The 26,638-nt window shown below is 41.3% G+C and overlaps 1 protein-coding gene and 1 long non-coding RNA gene across 2 annotated transcripts; one reads left to right on the top strand and one right to left on the bottom strand.

Moving 5' to 3' along the window:
* The first annotated feature begins 4,719 nt into the window (after window positions 1-4,719).
* On the top strand, window positions 4,720-25,897 carry dnm3b (dynamin 3b). The gene is made up of 20 exons (XM_046052662.1): window positions 4,720-4,880; window positions 7,868-7,941; window positions 8,280-8,429; window positions 9,263-9,466; window positions 10,254-10,352; window positions 10,534-10,694; window positions 11,053-11,195; window positions 11,389-11,524; window positions 12,476-12,543; window positions 13,201-13,339; window positions 13,562-13,648; window positions 15,518-15,588; window positions 15,775-15,829; window positions 17,341-17,454; window positions 21,471-21,580; window positions 22,431-22,545; window positions 22,809-22,973; window positions 23,173-23,408; window positions 23,519-23,692; window positions 24,202-25,897. The coding sequence occupies exons 1-20, from the start codon at window positions 4,720-4,722 to the stop codon at window positions 24,242-24,244; spliced, it is 2,505 nt and encodes an 834-aa protein (XP_045908618.1). The 3' UTR covers window positions 24,245-25,897.
* Window positions 11,342-11,991, bottom strand: LOC123972908. The gene is made up of 2 exons (XR_006825501.1): window positions 11,922-11,991; window positions 11,342-11,554 (listed from the first exon to the last, which is right to left on the bottom strand). It is a non-coding gene; the product is annotated as an uncharacterized LOC123972908 (long non-coding RNA).
* Window positions 25,898-26,638: the final 741 nt, after the last annotated feature.

Here is a 26,638-nt window from a genome sequence, read left to right on the forward strand (position 1 = left end):
TTCCATGGACCTTAAACTTCTTAATAATATTTGCAACTGTTGTCACAGGAACATCAAGCTGCTTGGAGATGGTCTTGTAGCCTTTACCTTTACCATGCTTGTCTATTATTTTCTTTCTGATCTCCTCAGACAACTCTCTCCTTTGCTTTCTCTGGTCCATGTTCAGTGTGGTGCACACAATGATACCAAACAGCACAGTGACTACTTTTCTCCATTTAAATAGGCTGAATGACTGATTACAAGATTGGAGACATGTGTAGAAACTAATTAGTTTGAAATATCACTATAATCCAATTATTTATTATCTTTTCTAAGGGGTACCAACAAATGTGTCCAGGCCATTTTAGAATATCTTTGTAGAATAAGCAATAATTCATTTCTTTTCACAGCTTCTTTGCTTTATTCTATGACATACCAAAGGCATGCAAGTATACATGATAAAATAGCTTTTAATTTCATCACTTCTCAGGAGGAACGAAGCATTATTTCAATGAGCTGTAAGGGTACCAACAAATTTGAGCACGTCTGTATCTATGCTCTCTGAGTTTTACCCTTAAAATTGTCCACATCTAATATTTGTGTCTCTGTCTGCTTCTGCTTATGTCATCTAAATACATAGCATAAAAATAATTGAATCCCTGCTCTTTATAATTCCAGTAATATCTTTTAGAGCATCACCCTCCAGGCATGTTGTTTTTATAAGTATGGGTTTACAGGATTCCACTGGTTCTAATACGCACATTCAACAATTTGAGTAAATTGCTCTCTTGCTCCGTCTGTGTGTGTTGTGCAATATATGACCCGGCTGTTTAAAGGTGTGTGTTACGTAATGGGGCCACTGTTTCCCCCCTGTTGGTGACAGTTTAACAAGAGGGCCTTTCCACTGTGGTGTAAGTCAGGCGTTTGGGTCCTCTCTGTTCAACTCATAAAATCTAAGGCTGTATCAAATTCAACTGCTGCACCTGCAGGACTGTCTGTGACTTTGTCTTGGGCTCTGCAGAAAAGAAAAAACTTGCAATATTGAATTCAATTAATGTTTTTATTAATATAGCACCAATTCATAACAGAAGTTATCTCATTTCAACATTCCCACCACGAGCAAGAACTTGGTGACAAAGGGAACCTTTTAGCAGTTGGAAACCTTGAGACGGGTGGGCAGCCATCTGCCTTGACCAGTTGGGTGTGGACCGGACACAGTAAGGTCATTTAGTGGGCTCAAACATGGTGAGTGGACAGCGCCATCCTGTCCAAACCCAGTGCTGCGATGAAGCTTGGGTAATGGATGATTCAGGGCGATGATGGATGGCGCATGGAGACCAACATGTTAATTACTCTCCACCCTTTGACCTGAAGCCAATAACTTGTTTTCCATCAGCACTCCACCATCTGTCTCTTAGTGAAAACACACATACTGTACATTGACCAACAAATGCACACACACACACACACACACACACTCTCAAACATCATGGTATGGACTTAAACTCTACTACATGCCATTGGGAAGCAATTGAAACATTAGAAAATATTAAAAACAGACTGTAATGCTAGTAGTGGTGTACTGGTGGAAAGTAACTATGCACACGTACACATGTTCCCCCGTACTGTACTTAAAAACATTTTTGAAGTACTTGTCTTCTAAAGTATCTCCTCATAGAATATGATGCATTGTTACAGATTAAACTATCCAACAGTCAAAAGTTGTTTTATAGTAATTAGTTGTACCTCGACCAGATGACCCACATATTCATTAAAATGCTGCTTATACAGTAATGCACTGAATAACACTGAAACGGACCATTTTGCTGCATAACAAGTACCTTTATTTTTGATACTTTAAGTACTTTTCTCTGAAAATACTTCTGTATTTTTACAGTTAGTAAGATTTTCAATGCAATACTTATGGATGTAATGGAGTATTTTCACATTCTTGTATTGATACATTTACTTAAGTAAAACATTTGAATACTTCTTCCACCACCACCACTATGTTGTGGTGTTTTACATAATAGATATATTATCTGGACCAAATTATTAGATAATATAATACCAATATGATACAAAATTGTATTGCTTTATTTACTGTATTACGTGTAGTGCATTATTTCTATATTTTCTGTATATAACATAGGATGCAATGCCATTCTACTATTCTGTTATATTATCTGTACTTCTGTAAGCTACCAAACTAGAGTGAGCCTTCTCTGTATCAAATGTAAATAACTGCTTGAATGCAGATACTTTCAGGTAGATGTCCAGGTGGCAGGGGCATCCCTGGAATATTTACCCCCCTGAAAATGTCTCAGCAACACTTTAGACACAATAAATAATAATAATTACTGGAATGACCTGGGGATCCTGTCCAGCTTGGAGGCCCGTGAATCTTCCAGGGCCTCGTTTTAAATGGCGTCCCTGCTGTAGGTCTAAAAACAGGCCCACCTATATTTTTAAGCCTTAAATACCGACCTGGAGACCAACTCTCCTGTCACCGCATACCTCAGGAAACGGGATCTTTGGCAAGAGATGAAAGGGATGGTTCAAAGACTGAGAAAGAGAGAGGTGTTGGATTGATGTTGATGTTACTAGATACTACTGCTCACACATCCTTTCGCAGCCAGGTAAGGTCACAGGGGTTGAGCCAGAGATAAACCACAGTGGTCCAGTCAGACAGTTTTTATGTCAATATAACTCTTCATAATATCCTAACAACAGATTCAATTACTTCCACTCCTGTTTTCTAAAAACAGCAGAAATACAAAGACCACCAGACACTTCTGAGCAGAATTTACATAGGTCGAGCTACTTGATTTTTCCCTAATGATTGTGACTTTTTTTAAACTTAAAAGTATGTTATGTTTTGTAATGATTCAGCTCTGGTGTCATACCCGAAATGCATGTTTGTCCTTAAATAATGGCACATATCATCTGGGCCCAAACACAGAGCCGCAGAGGTTATGTCGTTACTGCCACCTAGTGATATCCCAGTTTACTGCAACATGATGTGCCAACTAGACCTATCTTCAGAGGCCTGGCCAGAATGAAAAGGGCAAATACTGATTCAATCGATAAGATTCTACTGTAACAGGCAGATGGAGAGGGCCGCACTGAGCCGTGCCTGTTATGTCCTCGATGCATCAGACCTCCTTTAAAACCTCTTAGCAGAGATGCTTGGAGAGTAAATTAGACCTCTCCTAATTGATCATTTGATGATATGCGACGTTCATGTCCAGTGGAGGAGAGACAGTTGTTATCTTGCACATAAGTTGTCCTGCGAGAAGTTAAGGCGGAATGGCAGTGTCCTTTCCGCATGACCGCCTCCACCAGCGTCTGCCTGCAGCGACAATCTGGGACCAACCATCACCCTTTTTTTTTGTCCAGTTAAAGCAAACCCTTTATGTTTTTAAACGTGGACCGATAATGTCAATGTCATTGGCATAAAGTAGTCTATGCTGCTCATCACCGCAGTGTTTTAACATGCACAAAGCAAAGGCGACATACAATGACTGCCATGGCCTGTACCATGTAGTGTAGCTATGTAATTTACGACAGCTGGTTTCTGCTCCTACTGCAGGGATCTGAAGGAGCGCAACCACCTCTTCTCTTGCAGCGATGCGCAGCCGTGCCGCATGACTCACAACGGCAGAAATGGCACGGATGTAAACAGGGGGCGGGCTCAGGTAGGCCTAACCTGTACCTGTCCAGCCAATGGGACGCCGCGTTTCTCTGCCTTCCTCTCCAATCCCGCGGTTTTCATTGGTCCTCCGTCGCGTCGATATGGTGTAGGAACGAGGCGCAGCTTCGCAATTACACCGTGGAACGAGGAGAGGGCGAAAAAATGATTAATCTGTCATCGAATTTGTGTTCGGGATGAGACCACTCTGACATTCAGCCGACCGTAACGAAACCCACAGGCGAACACAATTAATGCACAGGAATTTGAGATAAAGCCGATGCACCGCCATAGCAGGTGGTGCTTGTATAATCGTCCAGGGTCTTGTCGCTTGTCTTTGCTGCCTGATCTGCGCGTCGTTTCAGCACTGGACAGCGACCGGGACCATCGGACACCGAAAACACCGAGGGAATCCTGAGGCGGGGTAGGCTCACAACAGTACAGTAGTAAAATGTGTTATTAATTTATCACTGTGATGTGTTTTCTGCGGACACTCTTTTCTGTTGCACATATCAACGTGTATCTGCATGCAGCGAGCGATGCCTTGTTTTGCCTTTATTCAGCATGATTCGTGTGTGCTTTATGGTTTGTTCAATGTTACTATATGGAGCCTATGGAGCGCCACTCACCAAATGCCCTTGAAACCATAGGCTTCGTGTTGCTCGCTGTGTAGCCTGTGTGTGTGTTTGTGTTTGTATGTGTGTGCAAGAGAGGGAGAGAAAGAGAGAGAGATGTTATGGTGGTTGTGGTAAGCAACTGCGCAATTGTCTGTCCCTGTCTGTTAATATCTCTCTTTTCTGCACCTCTCTACCCCCCCATCACCGCCCCCCACCCTCTCCTCTGCTTCCACAGTCGGTCCGACCCTCGCTTGGCTCGGGGCAATGCGCGGCTAGATGACTTCACTACATCAACAAGCACCGCGTTATCCTGGACTAATATAGTAGCGCCACATCCCCCCTCCTCTCTCTCTCTCTCTCTCTCTCTCTCTCTCTCTCTCTCTCTCTCTCTCTCCATTCTGCTGATCCCGAGTCCCTCCGTCTAAAGGCACCATGGGAAACCGTGGCATGGAGGAACTGATCCCGCTGGTCAACAGGCTGCAGGATGCCTTCAGCTCCATCGGTCAGGCCTGCAACCTGGACCTGCCGCAAATCGCAGTGGTTGGCGGTCAGAGCGCAGGAAAGAGCTCCGTGCTGGAGAACTTTGTAGGCAGGTAAAATTGACCACCAGAAATAGGATAATCCCTGCTCCCGTTAACCTTGAGGATGACATAAGAAGCCTATGGGGCCAATCTCTCTGTGCCGAGTTCAAACCATCTCTCCCCAGCTTTAAGTCACTGCTTGTGATGAGATGAGGCCTTCAGTTATGATCTGTGCAGTATATATTTTTTAAACACACAACAGCTGTCTTGTGGCTACTAACAGAGGAGAATGGCAGTATTTGGGTTACAGCAGTAGCTTGGGGATTTCAGTCCATCAGTACCAACTGCAGACAGGCTCCTTCACAGAAATATCCACCGCCTTTTCAGTTTCCAAGCACCCTTCCCATGGCATTAATATGCTGTTGACCCTATGTGAAAAGGACAGCCTCATGTTCAGAGATACATTGCTGCATGTACCCATTTTCATTTTTAAATCATCATTCTATACATTCTGTACATGGAACAGTGTCAGCTCCCACTCATGAAAACACATATGAATATTCATCATCTCGCCCTGGATTTTGGTCACTCAACAAATAAATTATGAGCTGCTGCGCTTGAAGTGATCTTTTTTTCAGGATAAGGATCAAGCAGGAATGTGATTCTGTTGTTAACAACAATTGCAGCATTTATTTACATTTAGTTGACGCTTTTGTCCAAAGCAATTTACAATTGCTATATATGTCAGAGGTCGTATGACTCTGGAGCAACTAGGGGTTAAGCGTCTTGCTCAGGGACACATTGGTGCCTCACAATGGATTTGAACCCGTATCTCTCACACCAAAGGCATGTGTCTTATCCACTGTACCATCACCACCAATTAATCAGAAACAGAAGTGTAGTCTGCGTCCCCAACGACTGCCCCCTAGTTACAATGGGATGTCTACTGCAAAAATCTAATTTTCTGCTCAATAATATGGTACCATTCTGTTGAATACCCCTGCATTTAAAGAGAGGACCCTTTAATTGAGGACTAGTTATAGTGCTCGTTAATCGCTTAATCTCAGGATTTTATGAAAAATGTACTTTATATTGATTAATTTATTGTAGCATTTATTTTGCCACCCAGTGTTTGCGCCAGTTGATATATTATATTATTAAAGGTCACTCCACTGATATTACAGGCCTACATAAAGGTCAGCTTATTTGTCATGGAGAGCACTGCTCGGCATGTGACACCTATAGCTGCATTATGTCTTCTGTGGCTCTGGATGGAGTTTCTAACGTCTGTGTAACACACAGGAACCGGATTAAAGAAAAGAATGCTTAATTGACCAGACTTCTTGGGATTGCATGAGGTAGAGGAATAGGGAGCCAGGTGACAGAGACCAAGGGGAATGAGGGAAGCCTTGGTCGTATGTGAGATAAGCAGAGTCAAAAGCTGGAGGTGAGCGTGGCAGTGTGGCTGCTGCTGGTAAGCAGGCAGGCAGGCAGAGACTGATTCTGATCACAAAGGGAACAATGTTAAAAAACACAAGACAGCAGAAACACATGAACGCACAATACAAGGAGCCGGGGATGTGAACTACCACCATCTGGGAATGAGTGGAAGAAGGACCAGGGTATATATGCTTCAGCTTTGATCAGTGGATGGATTGCAGGTGTGTGGCTTGAAGCCGGTGCGTAGAATGAACGATGAGTCAGGAGCCAGTAGAGAGAGAGAGAGCAGTACCATGCCCACCACACAGAGAGATGGAGAGTGGAAAACAGAAAGCATGGGGAAAAAGGGAAACACAGGGAAACAAAAGAAAAACACTGACGTTAAAGCTAGGCAATTTATAAGAATTCAGAAGCTTTTTTCGTTGTTAAATTCTCTTTATGTCCCGACAACAATCAATAAATCAAATGCTCTGACACAAAAATCCAGTGTCTGTGGCATTCGTTGGATTGAAATATAATAAGGCCAATCATTTCATTAGCTGGCCTACCTGCCTACCTGTGCACACTCTGCCCATGCACTGCACTCTGCTAGTTTCTCCAACATTACCCAGCTTTATGAATCTGATGACATCAGGGTAACTTACTTTTTAGTTAGGCTTTAGACTCCCAATATTTGACAGAAAATATGTGTTATAAACTGAGGGGTATTGAGTTTTAAAGATGAAAGCAAGGATGGTTTATTGAAATATGCTATTGAGTTTCATTATGGGAAATGTAGGATCCAGTGTATATAGTTTGACCCATGGTAGAGACTAAAAGTCGTAACGTCTCGGCCTCTGCTGCTTCAATATTGACCACTCTTTTTCAATCTGTCCCCCAGCTTTGTGGAAGTACCTCTTTAACTGCCGTTTTACAAAACACACAGTCACATGCCATCAGCTAAATTGTCTTCAGTGTGACCAAATTGTTAATTTCTTGTGCAGTTCTTACATACATGTGTACAGTTCCAGATGGATGCATTGATTCTGTCCTATTCCAACCCTCAATGAGAGTCGTGATGCTGAGTAATGGTCCGTCTGTCCAGAACTGGCTTTGCACAGCGCTGAATGGACAAGTAGTGCGCTAGGCTTTTTTAACTCATCCCACTTGAGGGAGATCCGGGGGTCAATATGTGTTAATAAGGTTTCTTGAAACAGACCTTTAGCTTAGGAGGTAGTTGTGATGGCTGTCAGGTGTGTGCAATGCTCTCGGGTGCACACACACACACACACACACACACACACACACACACACACACACACACACACAAAATGAGTTGGTGTGGAATCCAGGAAATGATGAAGTCATCGTTTTTTAAATGAGAAAGCTCCTTGTCAGCAGTGCAGCTCTTGATTTTGACCTGTTGTTTATCAGGTCAGATTGTCCTGCATTGTTGCAGCAGCAGAAGCTGAAAGCTACAGGAGTTCTGTTTTAAAATAGCCCCTATTCCATGCAGACTGTGTTGAACTGGCTTATATCTTATAAGATGAGTGACCTATAGCCATACCTATACTCTTTGATAAATGTTTACATTGGCTATGGTTTGAAATAATGACTTTTGATTGGCTGTCTTTCCTCAGGGACTTTCTGCCCCGTGGATCTGGCATTGTCACCCGCAGGCCCCTAGTTCTACAGCTCATCAGTGCCACTGCAGGTGGGCACACATATTTACACACCCACACATGCATGCAGACACACACACAAACACACACACACAGACGCACACACACACACACACACACACCCACACACAAACACACACACACACACACACACACACACACACACACACACACAGACACATACACACACACACACACACACACACACACACACACACAGACAGACAAATAAAGCCTCCCCCTCTGCTTTTTAAATGCTACTGCTTTTTTCCCCCTGGCTTTTTTCCCTCTCGCACAGGAATTATTTTCCTCCCGTACACATTCAGCATAGTCACCACTAATCTCATATTATTCATTTTCATCCTCTCAGAATGGGCTGAATTCCTCCATTGCAAAGGGAAGAAGTTCACAGACTTTGATGAGGTTCGCCAAGAAATCGAGGCCGAGACGGACCGTGTCACGGGGGCCAACAAAGGCATATCTCCTGTCCCCATCAACCTGCGGGTTTACTCCCCACACGGTGCGAAGACATAACTCAGTTTTCTTATCACTCAAGTACTAGAACATAATAATATTTTTAAATGAAAAGAGATTGTGACAAGCTGTAAGTCATTATACTCTCGCTCTTTTTATCTATAGCTGGCAGAAGATGATTTTAAAAACTGTGTCATTGGAAACAAAGAATATGGTTTTGCTAGTGAAATAATGAATTTCACTGTTGTTGAGGGGTTACAAGGAGGCAGGTGTCTAAACAGGTGCTTTTAAGGCTCGGTGATAAATGACTGAAAACAGCATATTCCAATTTGCTATACTGATGCTGTACTGATGTCCTAGATAGTTTGTACTGTAAAAATGAATGCTGTCCTTTAAAAATCAGAGACTTGAAGTGAAGTGAATAACCTAGCTGATAGTTAATAGCTAGACTGATATCATGTACAATAAACATCTTTTCTCTCTGTGAAACATATGGTATACATACAGTATGGACAGTTGAAAGGCTAGTTCCCTAGTGATTCTTACTGGTGATGTTGTGAACGATTCAATTCTTTTCAACGGCTCTTTGGTACGAACAAAGGGAACTGAGTCATACTTAGTGAGAAATGTTGTTTTGATTGGTGTGCCCAAAATTCACAGCCTGCCCTAAATCCATGAAGAGAGTACCAGTAACGTTACCTCTCTAGTCACAAACTGTCTGCAAATGACCACACGATAGTGGGTCCATTTCCCGGCTTAGGCTGGGCGGAGTTAAAAAGTTTTCTAATATAAAGTACTGCATGAATTTCATTCAAGGCCACAGAAATGTCACACAAGTATGGCCACTTCTTCATCTATTGCATTCCTCTGACTCTGCAGTGCTGAATCTCACGCTCATCGACCTGCCGGGAATCACTAAGGTGCCGGTTGGAGACCAGCCTGTTGACATCGAGCAACAGATCAGGGACATGATCATGCAATTCATCACCAGAGAGAGCTGCTTGATCCTGGCCGTCACTCCGGCCAACACTGACCTGGCCAATTCCGACGCTCTTAAACTGGCAAAGGATGTTGATCCACAGGGTAAGGAAAGGGGCATGGAAAGGATAATGGGAGTAAAGGGGGATGTAGGAGAGATGTAGCAGAATTTCCCTACAGGGAGGGGTCGAGAGACAGGGAAAATGGAGGATAAGGAGGGCATGAAAAAATAAATGAGTAAAGAGATGAAGGAAAAAGAAAATCTGAAAGAGAGAGAATTAAATAAACACAGGAGATGTGAGGCTAAAGAAAAAAGAGACACTGGCAGTGTAATAATGAGGAAGGGTAAGAAAGGAGAAAGGAATTAACTTAATTTAATGCCCAAAGAGTCTGACCTTCAGACAGGAAGAAGGACACAGGAGAGGATCAATTAGCCAGAAAGAGGAGGATGAAGTTACTTTGTGGCAGGGATGAATGATATCAGACAAGGAGAGTGAGGTGGACGAATACAGGAGGGAACAGGGAGACAAACAGATGCAAACAGTTAAAGATGCTTGGAAAGGATGAAGTGGCAGAAATAGAATACGAGTGCAGTAGAAGAAAGAAGTAGGGAAGGATTAAAGTATAAACAGAAGGAATAGCTGTTTGCATAGCTGGATTAGGAACTGGGCAAAATGGACATCCCAGACAAACCCAACATATTGAATTACATTGATAAAAGAAAGGATAAACCCCTCTAAATACTTCAATTTAAGAAGCTGGTGTCAGTAAATGTTGCTTTTTTAGTGACCCAGTAATAGACTGACTATCAAAATAGTGCATTCAAACTTCCAAAAAGCATGCATAAAAATTCAGTTACATTATTTCTCACTCTTTTTGACCCCCTTTCCAGGTCTGAGGACTATTGGAGTAATCACCAAACTGGATTTAATGGACGAGGGCACAGATGCCCGAGATGTACTGGAGAACAAGTTGCTTCCGCTGCGAAGAGGTGTGAAATTCTCTCCCTGTGTTCTTTATCACAGTATCCAATTTCTCTGTCTTTGTTCTACCTTCCCCCTCTTCCACTGCTAGTTTTTCTGTTTATCTGGCTTGTGCTACTGCTGCCTTTGTCTCCTGGGATTACCATTCATTATTTCTCTCAATTTGTGTCCTTGTTTATTCCCTCCCAGGTTACATTGGAGTGGTGAATCGCAGTCAGAAGGACATTGATGGCAAGAAAGATATCAAGGCGGCTTTGGAGGCTGAGAGGAAGTTCTTCTTGTCCCACGCATCATACAGGCACATGGCTGATAAAATGGGCACCCCACGCCTGCAGAAAGTGCTCAACGAGGTGATCATAGATTTACTCGCGGTGCACAGGGCACTTTACATAATTAATAAGAGAGGGCGTTCAACCTCCCCCACCCCCACCCCCCGCTTCCACTGAACAACAAACCAGTGTGGGTGATACACAGGTGGAAAATGCACTTGCTCTTTCTAGTTCAGCTCCAAATAATTTATAATTTCACTCAGGCAGGCATTCCACACAGAGACACAGTCTCTGCATTGTTATTGTGTAAATGTCTTAACAGTGAGATCTTGATTGGTAAATGGCTCTGTACAGCCAAAATACCAATACCATAATCTAGTAATTGATGCTCTGAAGTGACTGTTGTTTGTTTCATTTTGCTGGCTTTATGTCTCTATAGCAATTGACCAACCACATCCGGGATACCCTGCCAGCTTTTCGCAGCAAGCTGCAGTCCCAGCTGTTGGCTCTGGACAAGGAGGCTGAGGAATACCGGGGATACCGACCTGATGACCCATCCCGCAAAACCAAGCAGCTGTTGCAGTCAGTACCCCATTTTCTCACAACAAGAGCCTTTACACCCGATTTATTATCTACAAAGTATCATGCAAAATGTCTTACCTCTAATAAAATAATAACTTCTTCCATAGCGCCCATAGCTTATCAGCTTATATTTTAGAGGTCAGAAGTCATTAACGGTCTTTTATTTATTATATATTTTACACTGTTGTTTCAGGATGGTGCAGCAGTTCTCTGTGGACTTTGAGAAAAGGATCGAAGGTTCAGGAGATCAGGTGGACACAGTGGAGCTGTCTGGTGGAGCAAAGATCAACCGCATCTTCCATGAGCGTTTCCCCTTTGAACTGGTCAAGGTGATATGTTATACATAAAAGAAGACGGCGCTACAAAAAAACAAGTGAAATGATCGGCTGAAATGATTTGCCCTGTTTAAAATACAAAATATAAAATACTTTTTTCCTAACATCGGGAGTAATTCTCTTGATATTAGTGCAGTTGTCTTATGTCCGTAGCCATGATTGGTCATGAGAAACTCTGAAAATTATGACCAGATATGGAAAGAAAAATCTCTAAAAAAATATGAACAAACTTTTTATGTTAACATGTTCACATTTTATTTATGCAACTTTAACTATACGTTGATTATAGTTTCTGTAGGTTTTCCAGAATAAATATTTGTTTGGTAAGAGCCAGGGTAGGAAATTTATTTCACAAGCATTTTTGTTGAAATTCTCCTGCCTGTCTACCTACCTACGTACCTACGTGGCTACCTGTGTGCAGTGTGCCCGTGGACTTGTTTCTCCAATGTTGCCTACACAAGCTTTAAATCTCTACTGTAATTCCACTATGTGTGTATTTTTTTAAATTGTAGAATTCAAACTATACTTCTAAAATTCCCAAATTCCACAGAGTTATCCCTTATTTTGTCTTTTTTTTTTTTTTAAGATAGTGACTCTCATCTCTAGAAAATCCCTGAAAGAAAACTGCACATGGAACAATTGAAATAATGACTTATTTCTTATTATTTTAAGACCATTAAAGGCTGAATATAAGACTAAATTACACTTTTTGTAGTCTAATAATACAAGGTACAAGGTTGATTTATTTGTCACAATACAACAGGTTGTGGAGTGAAATTGAGTTTGTAACTCCGTTCTGCTATGTAGTAGACGGTATACATTAATATAAAAGCAATTATAAAAATGAACAAACTTTTTTTAAATCTCTGTCATGCTTTCTCTCAACAGCTTTTACAACTGTTCTCTGTATCCACTGTGTAAACTCCTCCTCTCTGTTCCCCCCAGATGGAGTGTGACGAGAAAGAGATGCGTCGCGAGATCAGTTATGCCATAAAGAACATCCACGGAATCAGGTAGGTATTTGTCGACCAAACTAAAATATGAGATTGCAAAAATAATGCTTTTTTTCTACACCCCCTGCACATTTGCAAAAGGCACAAAATTCCACCAAATATTTGAGTATATATTTAATATAAATATTTGATTCTAACCAAGGATGCTTCTCTCGTCTTTCTACCTGTTAACATTATAAATGTATAAATAAATGTAGCCTGAAGATAGTCAAATATGTTAATGTTAATGTGGAAAACATCATAACAACTAAAAAAATACAGATCTTTGAATTTGGTTTTCCAACAGCCAAAAAATACTCAGATGGTTTGGATAGGAATTTATGAACAAAGAAGAGCTTGTCGTCTTTCTTTCTTTCATTTTTATGCTCAGTCCAGCCTCTCAGTTTGTTTCTATATTGGTTCAGCAGCGGTTAGCAGAAAAATTGCCACTCAAGCAAGAGAGAATCTGACATTTAAATCACATTTTAGCCTAAGTTCCCTCCAAAATCCCTTTATTATTGACTGCATACAGTATACAGTCTGGGGTAGCTACAGGTAGAACCACAATACAGATCAAAATCATTGATATATGTCAAATTGAAATCAATATTACTACTTATATTAAACTAGTTCTCAGCACAATTGTACCATTCTTCTCTTCCTCTTGGTGGGTTTTAGGACCGGACTTTTCACCCCAGACATGGCGTTTGAGGCCATTGTGAAGAAGCAGGTCATAAAGCTGAAGGAGCCCTGTGTCAAGTGTGTGGACATGGTCATCCAGGAGCTAATTAACACCGTGCGCCAGTGCTCCAACAAGGTAACTGATGTTTGAAGGGAAGAAGAGAGGAGATAAGCAGGGAGATAAGATGATGGATGAATGAAAGAAAGTTCAATTGAGAAATTATTAAAAGAGAGAAAAATGAAAGCTGAGCTCACTGTTGAAAAATTCCGTTTTTAACAAAAGGTTGTTGTTTATTAGTCATTATTTCACATTGCTTATTATTTGGAATTAGTTTTAAGCATTGCGATGTGTTTTCAGCTGGAGTGCTTTCCCAGGCTACGTGAGGAAACTGAGAGAATTGTAACTTCTCACATCCGAGACAGAGAGAGTCGGGCCAAAGACCAGGTAACGCTCATTAGTTCGCAATTATGGACATTCACACTAAAGGCTCTGTGACATGTTTACACACATATGCATGCAAAGCCAACCATTTTCTATATATAGAGAGAGATCTCTGTCCATATCTGTCATTGAATTACAAACAAGGTGCCAATCATAGACTAATTGTCAAGCTCATTGTGGTCAGCTCCTGGAGGTCCCATCTTGGTAGTGCTTGACTGGCTAATCCAAAAATGGGCACAGAAGTGGAGCTGAGACATGCTGAATGAAGCCTGGTTGCTGAAACCACCTAGTGGCTAGCCACCTGAGAGCACCCACCTCTCACTCAAAGTGGCCATGTCCCTAATTAAGTGTAACTTTAAATCTTTATATAATTTAAACCAGTGCGTTTAAATTCACCCTGCATAGTTGTCATGAACATGGAAATTAGTTATAGAGACCAAAATCCTTTTTGTATCAGGGTGTAAACATGTTTATTTGTGCTGTAAAGCCAGGCATTTTAAAGGTTTAGTTTGTAACACAATGGACACAATGAACCGTTATGTTTATATTACCTTAGAATGAGCCATTGCTATCTACATACACCATAGGTCGTCGCCATGTTGCGCCGCCATGTCTCTACAGTAGCCGAAACGGACAAACAGTGCTGTAGAGCACATTTCGTCACAAAAACAACAACAAGTAACGTTACTAGTAGTAGTCGACTGGTTTATTAGAAACAAGGAAAGAAGAGAAATTTGGACAAATGGAAGAGCACACGTATTATTTAGCCGACAGAGGGCATTGGCCACCGTAGCTTCTCCTGCGCGTTTGGAAAATGAGGGGTGAGCAATGCGTTCATGTGGTGTCGAAACAATCAGAATCTTTTTTTCCTCCTTAAATCTTTATTGCAAAAAGATAAATAAAGTGTACATGGGACATAAAAAAGTGTACAGAACTATATACAGAACTTTGATTCGTGCAAAATCACGTATTGCATATACATATTTTGCAACCATGTAACTTGTAATATGGTTATAACGGTTAGTGTGCTGTGCATGTAGAGTGACCTAGATCTCTGCGTGTTGTTTATACGCTCTGATAATACTAAAAACAAAACTTTGTAGTAGTGTCCACATTTCGACTGGGACCATCCAAGGAGTGTGTGAATGCAACGGGAGTCAGTGGTTGCAATTCGCAACCCTCACCACTAGATGCCACTAAAACTTACACACTGAACCTTTAACATAAGCATATATATATGCACAGGTCTATAAGGATTGACTTGCTTTCGGAGCCAGCTGCAAGTGGCCAATGATACTGCAGTTTTTGGCACTTCCGTATTGGCTTAATTTTACAGCCCTGAAGGGTTGCCGCTTGATATCAGTTATCCAAACTGATTACTATTAAGATTTCTGTATACTTTATAAAATATAATACGTAAAAACTTAAATACATTTTTGACATTTTGGGAAATAAGCTTATTTGAAGAAAATGAATGCCCCTCTCACATCTGAACAATAAATAGAAAGCTATCACCAGCAGCTGGTTTGCTTGGCACAAAAACTGAAAATTAGGGGAAACAGCTAGCCTGGTTCTGTCCGAAGATAACAAAATCCAAATACCAGCACCTCTAAAGCTCACTCATCAACACTTGCTAGCTGATATCCACTGCTCCCAGTCTCTATGCTAATCAGCTAACTGGCTGCTGGCCACAGCTACATATTTACTGTATGGACAGGAATTAATCTTATAATTATAATTCAATCATATAACTCTCGGCATGAAAACAAGGTGTATAATGTATAACTAAATGTATAACAAAATGTATAACTACTGTATTCCTTTAAGAATGAGTTACACTCACTTCATGTTAAATGGTTTGTGTTGTTACAGGTTCTGCTGTTGATAGACATCCAGCTCTCTTACATCAACACTAACCACGAAGACTTCATTGGCTTTGCTAAGTAAAAACTCGTCTATTAGTTCCGCTCCACCATGACAAATTATTTATGATTATACATGTCAGGCTGGTGAAAACAAATGTTTAGAAAATCTCCCCTGTCATGTCCTTCTCTCCTCTACATTCACTCTTCTCTCCCCCATCATTTTGTCTCTGCTGCCATCTCTGTTTTGTTGTTTCTCCACCGCAGTGCACAGCAGAGGAGCAGTCAGACTAATAAGAGCCAGAGTTCAGCAGGAAATCAGGTGAGCATTTGTCACATCTTGTATGTCACACGCAAACAGCATGAGCACAAGGTCAAGCACCCCCACACAGCAGCAGGATGGCTACTGCAGGGAATAACAAAAAGAGAGATGCTGAAATCAAAAATCACATTTTACGTTACATTTTAGCCTTTTTTCATTTGAATATTATTATATTATTTGTCATGCATGCTTTATTATGTTTAGTGGAGCACTAGTTATAGTTGTGTACAGTGGTTTGTTTGCTTCTTTGGTTTTATGATTTTATCTCAGTAAAAGAATCACATTGGGTTATATTACTTTATGCCACCATCATCACTGGTGTTGTTGTTGAGACATTTCCCTTTGTTTGAACCCCTCCTGTGTCATCAAGGTGCCACTTTGCATTTCATCCCCATCCCTTAGTGAGAATCTCAGCTGCCCTGTTATGGGTGTCTGTTGGTGAGTATCGCTCATTGTGGGTTATGGTGTGCAATGTCATTTGTGCCTGCAGTAACACTTCTGCCCATTGTGTGGTGCTCTCCAGCTCTCCAGCTGCATTAGAACCTGTCATTTTCCCGTTTTCCACTCTGACAGGTGGCTAATTGGATGTGTAAGCTACTGTTGGGCAGAGGCATTTTCTTTAACACAAATTGCACTAGAAAGTTGCCATTTTTTCAGTGCCACAAGGTTTTCTAAATCCCCCACATTCCTTCCTGTTGCAGGCCTCTTCTCCTCCCGCATCAGGCCTGATTGTAAGAGTTTACTATCTAACCATTTACTTTCTAACACCCCCTCTACCCACCAACGTCCGCAGACTACAAGGGGTTGCCAACTAGATAGAAAATAGAAATTAAAATTTTATTTGGTTTGGCAGTTCAAGTATCATCTCTAAGACTAAAAGTGTTAGAAAAATGATTTCTATTTGTATCCCGCCATGTATCCAGCCCTGTAATTTGTGCATATGACTATAAATAAGGCTTTGTAATGATTTGGGTAACCTCCTTAGTGAGTCTTAGGCGGTGCAAGAGTGACCGTAATCTAACCTAATAATCACTTGGCACTGTGCCCACAGGCCTGTTTATGTAGGGCTTGTGGGGTTAATGCACCTAACACAGTTGACACACACATGCTTTGTTGTGTGCTCGAAGCACTTAACACAATGGTCACTTAACACGCTAACACGGGCCCCTGCTTGTGGCATTGTGAACACAGTTCTTTGACAGAGACTGCACTGACCCACAGTCACACGCTAGGCTCTGAGTGAGTCACGAAGACACAATGACACACCTAACCTGACCTTCACACACATTTCATTGCAATTCATGCATTGATAACTTTCACAGATTAATTTGTGCTAGCTTTAGCAATGTTCTACGGATTGATTTAGAGGGGAGTAAATTATTATGGATGAAGAGCTCCTGTCATCCTCTTGTTTTCTTATTTTTTTTGTGTGTAAGGTTTTAATTTACTCACTTTTTTTTTTTTACAACATTACAGCTCTTTCTGACTTTCTGACCTTACCCTCCCCTTAGGTCATTCGCAAAGGCTGGTTGACCATTAACAACATCAGTATCATGAAGGGAGGAGCCAAGGAGTACTGGTTTGTGCTGACTGCTGAGAGCCTCTCCTGGTTCAAGGATGATGAGGTGAGTTTAAAGCAGCTATTATCAATATGTTTTATTATAACAGTGGATCAAATGACTCTGACTGAAAGGGGTCCCTCCTAATGACACACCTACAGAGAATTGTCACCAGATTCTGCTCTCCCTCAGCTTTATGGACCGTTGTAGTGTCTTTCAGCTCATTGTTTTGTTTTTTTTCCGGCCAGAAAACTATATTATTTTAGTTCAGTTTAGTTCACTTTTATAGGATCGTTTTGGGCCAAAAAGCTTTGAAAACCCTCAGCACCAAATAGCACAGAGACAAAGTTACTTTAGAAGGAATATTTAGCACCTAAAGAGATATATATTTCATATTTTCCATATTTCAGCTGTAAGTGTCCTAGGTGGGACGGAGTGTGAAAATGGTTGAGAAAATGTGAGAACTGTGGAATTTCTCTTAATGTCTTTAGCTGAAACCAGCAACTAACTTAATATATACAATTGGTGGATAAATGACTCGTGAATGCTCTTTTTTTAAATCAGAAGTTTATTGTTTTTATTTCCATTATCATTGATAATACAACAGAATGACGGAACACTGGTTTTCAGAAGAAAAGCTCACATTTTTCACCCACCACTGCGCATTGACAGGATGCAGCATTTGGTCCGTCCTTCTGGCTTATTTGGCGGGCTGATGTCTATCTGCCTGTCTGTGCCTGCTGTACAGGTTGGAGGATATTCTGCACAGCAAGTGTAGATAGGCAGACACACTGCAACTCCTTCAGCCAGTTAATTGTTGCTGCTGCATTGTTGTTTGTTTACTAGACCTTGCTTAGTTTCTTGCCAGGGTACAGTTCCAAGAGAAATACAGAGTAGAATTTGTATTTGTGCAAAAAGACAAACTGATAAACAACGGGGTTCTGCCCAGCCTAGATTGTAAACTAGATTTTTATATGTGGTTCCACTTTAATGTAGGTCAGCTTAACTTTGTGGCCAATTCCCTATTTGAGAAAGTATAGCCTTTGTTGGCGAGTGGATCACCACCCTGATGGAGCAGTTTACTGTATGAATTACGTATGTGAGGAGTTTAGCCATGGTTCTGTCATTCACTCGTTCTTTCCATTCATCTTTCCCTTTGTCTCTGAGTTTCCCCTCTTTTCTCCCTTTTTCTTCTCTCCCCACCTCTTTCCACTGGGAGTTCAGGCATTTGCTTCTTCTTTGCAAATTTGGAACAGTCCCAATCCCAACCAAATGTTCACTCACAGACACCCAAAATATCTGAAAGCATACTCAGCCCTCAGACTGCACATGGGCCACACAGCATTGGGTCTACAGATTGTCATTTGATACGTTAGTGTGGTATTATAGGAAATTATAGGCTCTGTGGCTTTGCCTTGTATATTTCTGTTTTACACTTTGTGAACTTTCTATAGTCACATATACATGCACGCGCACAGATGCACATACACATAGTCACACACCCTCCTCCCTCTGTTGGTGTGGTTGGCAGTTACTTTGGAACTGCTCACATTCTTGGCAGGAAAATCCTCAAGTTTTTAATCCAAACATGAGGCTCCAATGTTTCAGCGGAGAGAAATCCCTCTATTAAATATCAATAACTCCCCCTTTCTGTTTCTGACCTTCAATTTCCTAACCAGCTATCACTTCATGAAACTGAGTCACTATTTTGACCCCACACAAGGTGTAATATTCCATATGCAGCGGTGAAAACGTTGTCCACTCTTTGACTTTTTTACACTTTCACCACAAACCATGCAAGAGCTTACCTAAATAGCCTACAACTAATTTAACTGACTTCTCAAATGTCAAGCATCCTGTGTGTACATATATTCTTTGTGCAATGACACTTTTGCTCACGTACTTTTTACACCATCTGCAAAGCACTTTTCCTACCAGCTTTTTGCAGTTATTTGACACCACCAGAAATCTAGTATACATTGGTGTCCTTTGCCTTAAGTCTTCCAAGTCGATTTTGGCCACCCACTGAAATAACTTCACTGGAGGTGTCTGACTGTATTTTCAAACTCCACTTGATTGATTGGCTCTCGTTCCTTTGGCCTGTGTTAGATGCTCTGCTGCCACATTCCCTCCTCCCCTCCTTCCAGTGGACCACATCTTCATCAGAGCACTAGGCTAGCAGCCTGCACACATTACACATTCATGCTATAAATTATGTGAGCTCCCTATTTTTTGTGTTTTGGCTTTAAATCTTCAATCATTCTGACTCAAATCTTGATTTTGTTTACACCTTGATTTTTCTACCAAGTTGCCAAATGTGCAGTTAGTGTTGAAAATTGGTGATTGGTTTGTTTATTCCAAAAAGAAGTGAAAAGGAAGTGGTGAGTGTTAGAATGCACTTAGGACAAAATACAGATGCATACAGATCACATACAGATTATAAATAGATTAAAAATAGCCAGAAGGAAGGAACAGATGCAAAAAAAACACACATCTTGGAGACCTGAAATGCCAACAGAGAGACAGAGAGAGTGACACAGAAAGACAGACTGAGAGAAGAGGGTCCATGCCCAGTCTAACCAATGTGCAGACTACTGTACACCAGTATGACAATGAACAGGTAGTCTGAACACTGGGTGGACGGAGCCGGAATTAAGAGCCAGGCCTTGTGTGCTGTTTTCTGCCATTCCAGATGCTCGCCGCTCTGCCGTCTGTGCCCTCCCTTCGCCCCTCTCCATTTTGGCAGCAAGGATCCCGTCTATCGAAAACCCCTCAAAACTGCGATTTGCCTCATCCACGATTGCAGCTTTCTGGTGCACGTCTCTTGCCGTGTTTATTTGTTTTGGTAGACGTTTGAGTTCTAGGTCCCCTCGCGGTCCGTTTTGGTCATGCCGGCCATGAAGAGTATCCAGCCTTGACGTGGCATATTCGCTCAGACGACTGGGACAGACTGGCTGCACGTTCAGGGAGGGGATATTACAAAAAAGAGGGAAAGAGAGAGACGGAGGGGGGGAGTGAGTGAGAAGGGGAGAGGAAGAGAGAGGAAGAGGGAGGGACGCGTGCGACCATATATGGTCTGTAGTGACCCCTTGGGGAATACAACACAGAAGAGTCTGCAGAGTTTTTTTGTCTTCTCTGTTTTCCTCTCTACTCATCCTCTTTAATTCTTACCTGCAACCATCTACCACCACGTTCCGGACCTTCAGACCAGAAGTGGGCTTTCTTCTGCAAATCTTTTACAAATCCACGTTTGTGTTTCTTCTTCTTGGTCTCTCCTCCTCCTTCACCCTCCATCTCTTAAACTTCTCCCTCCTTCCCTGGTTCTCTGTGTGCTGCTAAGCACTACCAGATGTTGAGTTTTAACGCCAGGCTGTCATTTAATCTCTCTCCCTCGGCTCTCTCTCCCTCCTTCTTCAAAAAAATCCGGCAGGAAGTGGGCCCCTCTGGAATGGAAAGAAAAAATATTGAAAAAATATAGAGGGGGAGGGATAAAAGAAAAAAAAGACAGAGAGAGTTAGGAAAGATGGGGGCTAGGATGGAGTGTAAAAATGAAGAGCAGAGTTTCTTTAGCCTAAGCATCCGTCACAGGCCCTCTTTGAATCTGTCACAGCTGTTCTTGAGCTTCTACCTCAGAAGATGAACATTGTGTTTGGGCTCTCTGGACCTCCAGTGCGTACATATATCTGCCTGTCCTTACTTCAGCTGGAGAGTTTACTCAGCCTTTAGCTACCAGCTCTCACCGGCAAGACGCACCGTGAAGAACGACTGTGTCTTGACCCACACTGTAATGACTTCCACATGTGCTCCCCTTCTCCCTTTTCTTTTTCTGCTTCCAACCCCCCACCTACCTCCCACTCTCATTTCTCCCCCATTCCTCCTCCCTCCCGTCGCCCCCTTTCTCTTTGCTTACCCCCTCTCTACTTCTTTAAAAACCTGATTTCACCTTTCTCTTGCGAGCATAATCTTGTACAATTTGTTTATGTCAAGTTCCTTGCACAACATTTCATTACATAACAACAGGGCAAATTGCATCAGTCATGGAAGTGCTCACGATCCATACCTTCTGTTTTCCCCATTCACAGGAGAAAGAGAAGAAGTACATGCTCCCTCTGGACAACCTGAAGGTCCGCGATGTGGAGAAGAGTTTCATGTCCAGCAAGCACATATTCTGTATTTTCAACACGGAGTCAAGGTCAGCTGTGAGATCTTAAATTTTTAATCTGCACTTGTTTTTATTTGCAGCACATGGGGCTGCAGATAAAACCAGACTTCTGAAAGCAATCCCATGCAGTGGATGGAGTCAGAGAGTTCATGGCCTGTGTGCTGGTGCAGCGGCTGAAATATGTTTTGTATTATGTGTTTTGTACAGTATATATGCATGATTGCAGGCAAGGACAAACTGGAACTATTTCTAATAGAGCTACAGCTCAGTTTATGATGTCACGATTGTCATTTATATTTTGTTTTAAGGAATCCTGCACTATGTAACAAAATACATTTCTAGTGTAAAATAACATTTTAATGTACCAGACATTGTACAGAGAATTATCACAGGGATTTATTAGAAAAGAGACTTTTCTTGGTGTCTTGATGTTGTAATAGAAATTTGATGATAATAATGTAGGGAAACAAATAGCTGATTGCCCTGACAGGACTGTAACCAATCAATAACATTGTGAATCTGCGTAAAATCTTTACAATCAGTCCTGAACTGACTGTAATTGTTAAAGGGCGCCCTGAAAAAGTTTATGGTCATTATGGCAGACTTCTTGGCTAGAAACCTAAAAAAAAAAAGGTTAAACAACAAAATATCCCACATGGATTGAAGCACACACTGTCAATACTAATATATTTTGCTGAACACTTTTTGTAACTATGAGGAACGTTGTCCAAATGTCTCTACGTAATTCATCATGCATTGATTAGTTACATCATTTCAATGTTTATTTTATTAAAAAGAATCCTCCACTTTTGTTTATTTTGACACACAGTGGTGTAAAATATTAGGTGACTTCCATGAATGCATTGTCTCCTGTGTTTAGGAATGTGTACAAGGACAATCGCACCCTGGAGTTGGCCTGTGACTCTCAGGATGATGTGGACAGCTGGAAATCTTCTCTCCTACGTGCCGGGGTCTATCCTGAGAAGACCGTTACGGTAAGCACACTCTTTCATTCTCCATTCAGCTGGTACTTTTACTTAATAGGTTTCCCTATGCTGTCTGATCCTAACTTGTTATTATTTACCAATTAATTTGGCAAATGACAAACATTTTCTAACATTCATATGCCATTATTTCAGAAAAATGTTTATGAAAATAATGTAAATCGATTCATACAATGCACCAAAATATATTTGTAAATGTAGGCCCCTCTTTTCTCATGCCACGCTTTATCCTTTTCTCCTTTGTCTCTCTGTAGGTTGAGAGTGAGACCACCACCACCACAGACAACTTCTCCATGGACCCTCAGCTGGAGCGTAAAGTAGAAACCATCCGTAACTTGGTGGACTCCTACATGGCTATTGTCAACAAGTGCATTCGGGACCTCATGCCCAAGACCATAATGCATCTCATGATTAACAACGTAAGAAAAGATTACTCAGATGTTCATTTATATATGCCGTTAGGATAGCTTTCCTTTGTTGTTACTGTATTGAACTAAAGATACTACTACAATTTATGATAACAGTGACACGATAACCCTTGTGTGAAAAAAATGGCCATTAGAAGGTCTTCTTCTTCACACTGATTCATTATCATGCACTACCTCCTCCTGCCAATAGGTGAAGGACTTCATCAATGCAGAGCTGTTGGCCCAGCTGTACTCTGCTGGTGACCAGAACTCCCTGATGGACGAGTCCCAGGAGCAGGCCCAGAGGAGGGATGAGGTGCTGAGAACCCACCAGGCCCTGAAGGAGGCCCTGGGCATCATCGGTGATATCTCCACGTCCACCATTACTGTCCCCATGCCTCCGCCTGTTGACACCTCCTGGATGGGAGGATCCAGTGGTGGTCGAAGGTAAAGTTACTAGAATTGAACTGATCATTTACATGCATACTGTAAACATTTTAAATAAAAAACTTTACTTCCTAAACCTTATTCAATACCATATACTTTACTTTCTACAGGTCTCCTCCACCCAGCCCCACTGCCCCTAGAAGGATGTCTTCAGGCCAGCGCCCAGCTCCCCGAGGGGCCCCGCCACCACCGAACCGTCCAGGACCCTTGGGGCCTTTCAATAACAGTGCTGATAGCCCTCAGGCTCCCAGCCGCCCTAACAGGGCCCCTCCTAGCATCCCTAGGTAAATGCAGCCTTCACATAACAGACCTGTTGGGAAGATGCTGTGTATTTGGATTATTTATCAGAAATAAATTATATGTTTTTACATATAATTGAAAATGTAACAATAGTATTAAAAAACTAAAGAACATGTGGTAGTATTTGCCAACATTAAGTTGCCAATATTTATCATTCTCAAGCTAGCCAGCTCAGTCTGCTCAAATCTCAGTTGCTGTGAACAGCTGCTCCATATCTTCCACTAAATCAAGAGTTCATTCTTTTCAAATGTAATCTATTTTCTATAGCAAGCCAGCTCACAACAGTTGAGCAGGCAGACCCTGATGACATATGTATCATCAGCACTGATTCCCCTCTTAAGCTGTGTAACAATATAGCAGACTGTGTGGGGGGGACAGTTTCTACCGTTTTGTACTTTGAGGACATTCATTTTCCTTTATGTATGTTAGACTAATTTCCTCTCTTTTCTTGTCTTCTTTTGTCTTATTCTTATTCTCTTCTCATTTTTCCAAGCCGGCGGCCCCCGCCATCTCCTACAAGACAAGCCCCACCATAACCATCTAAACGGGTTCCTCATACACTTATCTCCCTCCCCCATCCACTTCATCCTTCCTCTCTTAGCCATGGCTCTGCTGTCCTGGTCTCTCCTTAGTGCAGCCACTGACGTCTTTGACCCCTTGACCCTCGATTTCCTGCCAGGTGAAGATGTCCATATATCTATGTACAGTATGGTACTTGTCTTGTGCAGTATGTGTATGTGTGCTTGTTGCTCGCCTGTGGTCCAGGTTTGCTTAGCAGATCCACTACCTAATATCAATCCCTGGAACCTCTTAAAACCCCCCCCACAAACCCCTCACCAAATCAGCCACTACCCCCACTTGCTGCTTCTACATAAAATACGCTCAGCAGTCGTACTGCCCTACTCATTCCAAAATGCAGCATGGCACATAAGCTGCTTTTATTGCATGGGAGTGCGTGTATGTAGCGTGTGTGCGTGTGTGGGTTTTGTGTGTATGTATACAGGGGAGGGACTAATTTGCCTATATGTAGGCTGAGTTTGATTTAGTATTGTATTAATTTATTGTATAATGCCCCCCTGTGCAGAGTTTAAGATTAAGTGTTAATTATCAGCTTAATGTTCTCTTAGGAACACAAGTTGTATCTTAGTATGTGTGTGTACGAGCGTGCGTGTTTGCGTGCGAGTAATTCTGTTTATGTTTGTAAGAGAGCGTGTGAGGAAACGTGTGCATGTATTGTCCGTCTGCACGTTTGTTGGCGTTTCAGTTGTATTTGTTTTCTTGGTCAAAGCTGTTAACGATGAATCATAAAACCCTTGGGGGTAAATTTCATGTTGGACTTTTGTGAGTTGTTCCTGTGTTGTAGTAGCAGTCATACACACATAGCAAGGCTGAGGAGCACCTTCAGTATTCTCTATATGGAAACAGCCTCAATAATGCATTTAACCCTGTCATAGGTGTCTACCTGTGCTGTATCAATGGTCAAGTTGTGACCCTTGCAGCCTTAAGCTCAGATTCAGATGCTGACTGATGAGATGGAACTCAAAGAATTCAACAAATAACATGGCAAAACACAAGTTCCTTCTTGAATGAACAAAGAACATGCATTTACATGTTTCCATTTAGCCTTTTTCTCAGGTTTGAAACATGCAACTCCATGCACATCACAAACTAGCACTCTTTCTCTTTTTTCAACCCTTCTAGCCTCTTTCATGTCCTCTTCTCTCACTCAAGCCAGTCAGTGAGTCGGCATCTGTGTCAGAGCTTAAGGTGGTATTGTCAATGTTCAAGTGCTTCTCTGTCAGTTTGTTATTGTGTATGTGGGCCTAAACTGTGTTCTGGTGTATAAAATGATAAGGAGATACTGTTCATGTGGACTATAAAGACCTCATCAAGGATCCTAGCGCTTTAATCGTTCTCTGTGTCTCTATTCACTAAATGCTCTCTTCTCTCTAATTTAGACTGCCTTACTGGCATGGATTACAATTCTGTATTGCCAAAGCTAAATGTTGAAAGAGAATTGGGAAGTTGAAAAAAAATTAAATCTGCTGAAGACCAATAATGAAATGATTCCAGTTGTAGTGAGATAGCATTGTTTAGCAGAGGGCATAATGTTAAAATGGGGAATTGCATCAGTTGTTATTTTCCGTGTCTCTGTATCGCTCCTCAATAAACTTCTTCCTCACAATGTCTCACTTTGTCAACAGAGTTTTTCTTGTTTAAGCTACAAGGTTCTGGGGAATGGACGGTATATATATATATATATATATATATATATATATATATATATATATATTTATGCACACCTCTTTCTGAAGTGCAGCAAAATAATATGTTGTTTACTACTGTGCTGTGTCTTGTTTGCTTATTTATTGATATATACCAAAACTTGATGTATTCTTGGTGGGTAAATTGTCTCCCATGCCCACAAAACAAATAACTATAGTCATTTTATAGCAAATGTGATAGCCTATTGTGCGATTATTACAGCAAAAATGTAGAATACCATGCAGAACAGAAAATAAACTAAAGTGGTATCAATATATTAATATTACCACATTCAATAGAATTACTTCTTCAAGATCACCAACTTTATATTGAATCCAAAGCCTTTGTATATTACTAATGGTATTTTCATTTATTAGCCAAAAGAAGGCACTAATACATAATTTTAATCACTGTGAGGCAGTGTAGGAGGCCTATATACAGGCGTTCAACATCCAAACATGTTGGTTTCTGTAACATAAAACTGTAAGCAGTGGTTCAAGGAACACAAATTCATTTTATCTTTAAAAAATTGCAATTCTTATTTATATATTTATATTTATTTATCTTTCTTGATAAGCCTATAGCTTTAGTCATTTTATATGTTTTTTGACAGCATGTCTGAATTATAACATTGGCTATTGTTCAGTATGTCATAGTGTACATTG

The sequence above is a fragment of the Micropterus dolomieu genome, linkage group LG06 (assembly GCF_021292245.1).
Source record: "Micropterus dolomieu isolate WLL.071019.BEF.003 ecotype Adirondacks linkage group LG06, ASM2129224v1, whole genome shotgun sequence".
NCBI lineage: Eukaryota > Metazoa > Chordata > Actinopteri > Centrarchiformes > Centrarchidae > Micropterus > Micropterus dolomieu.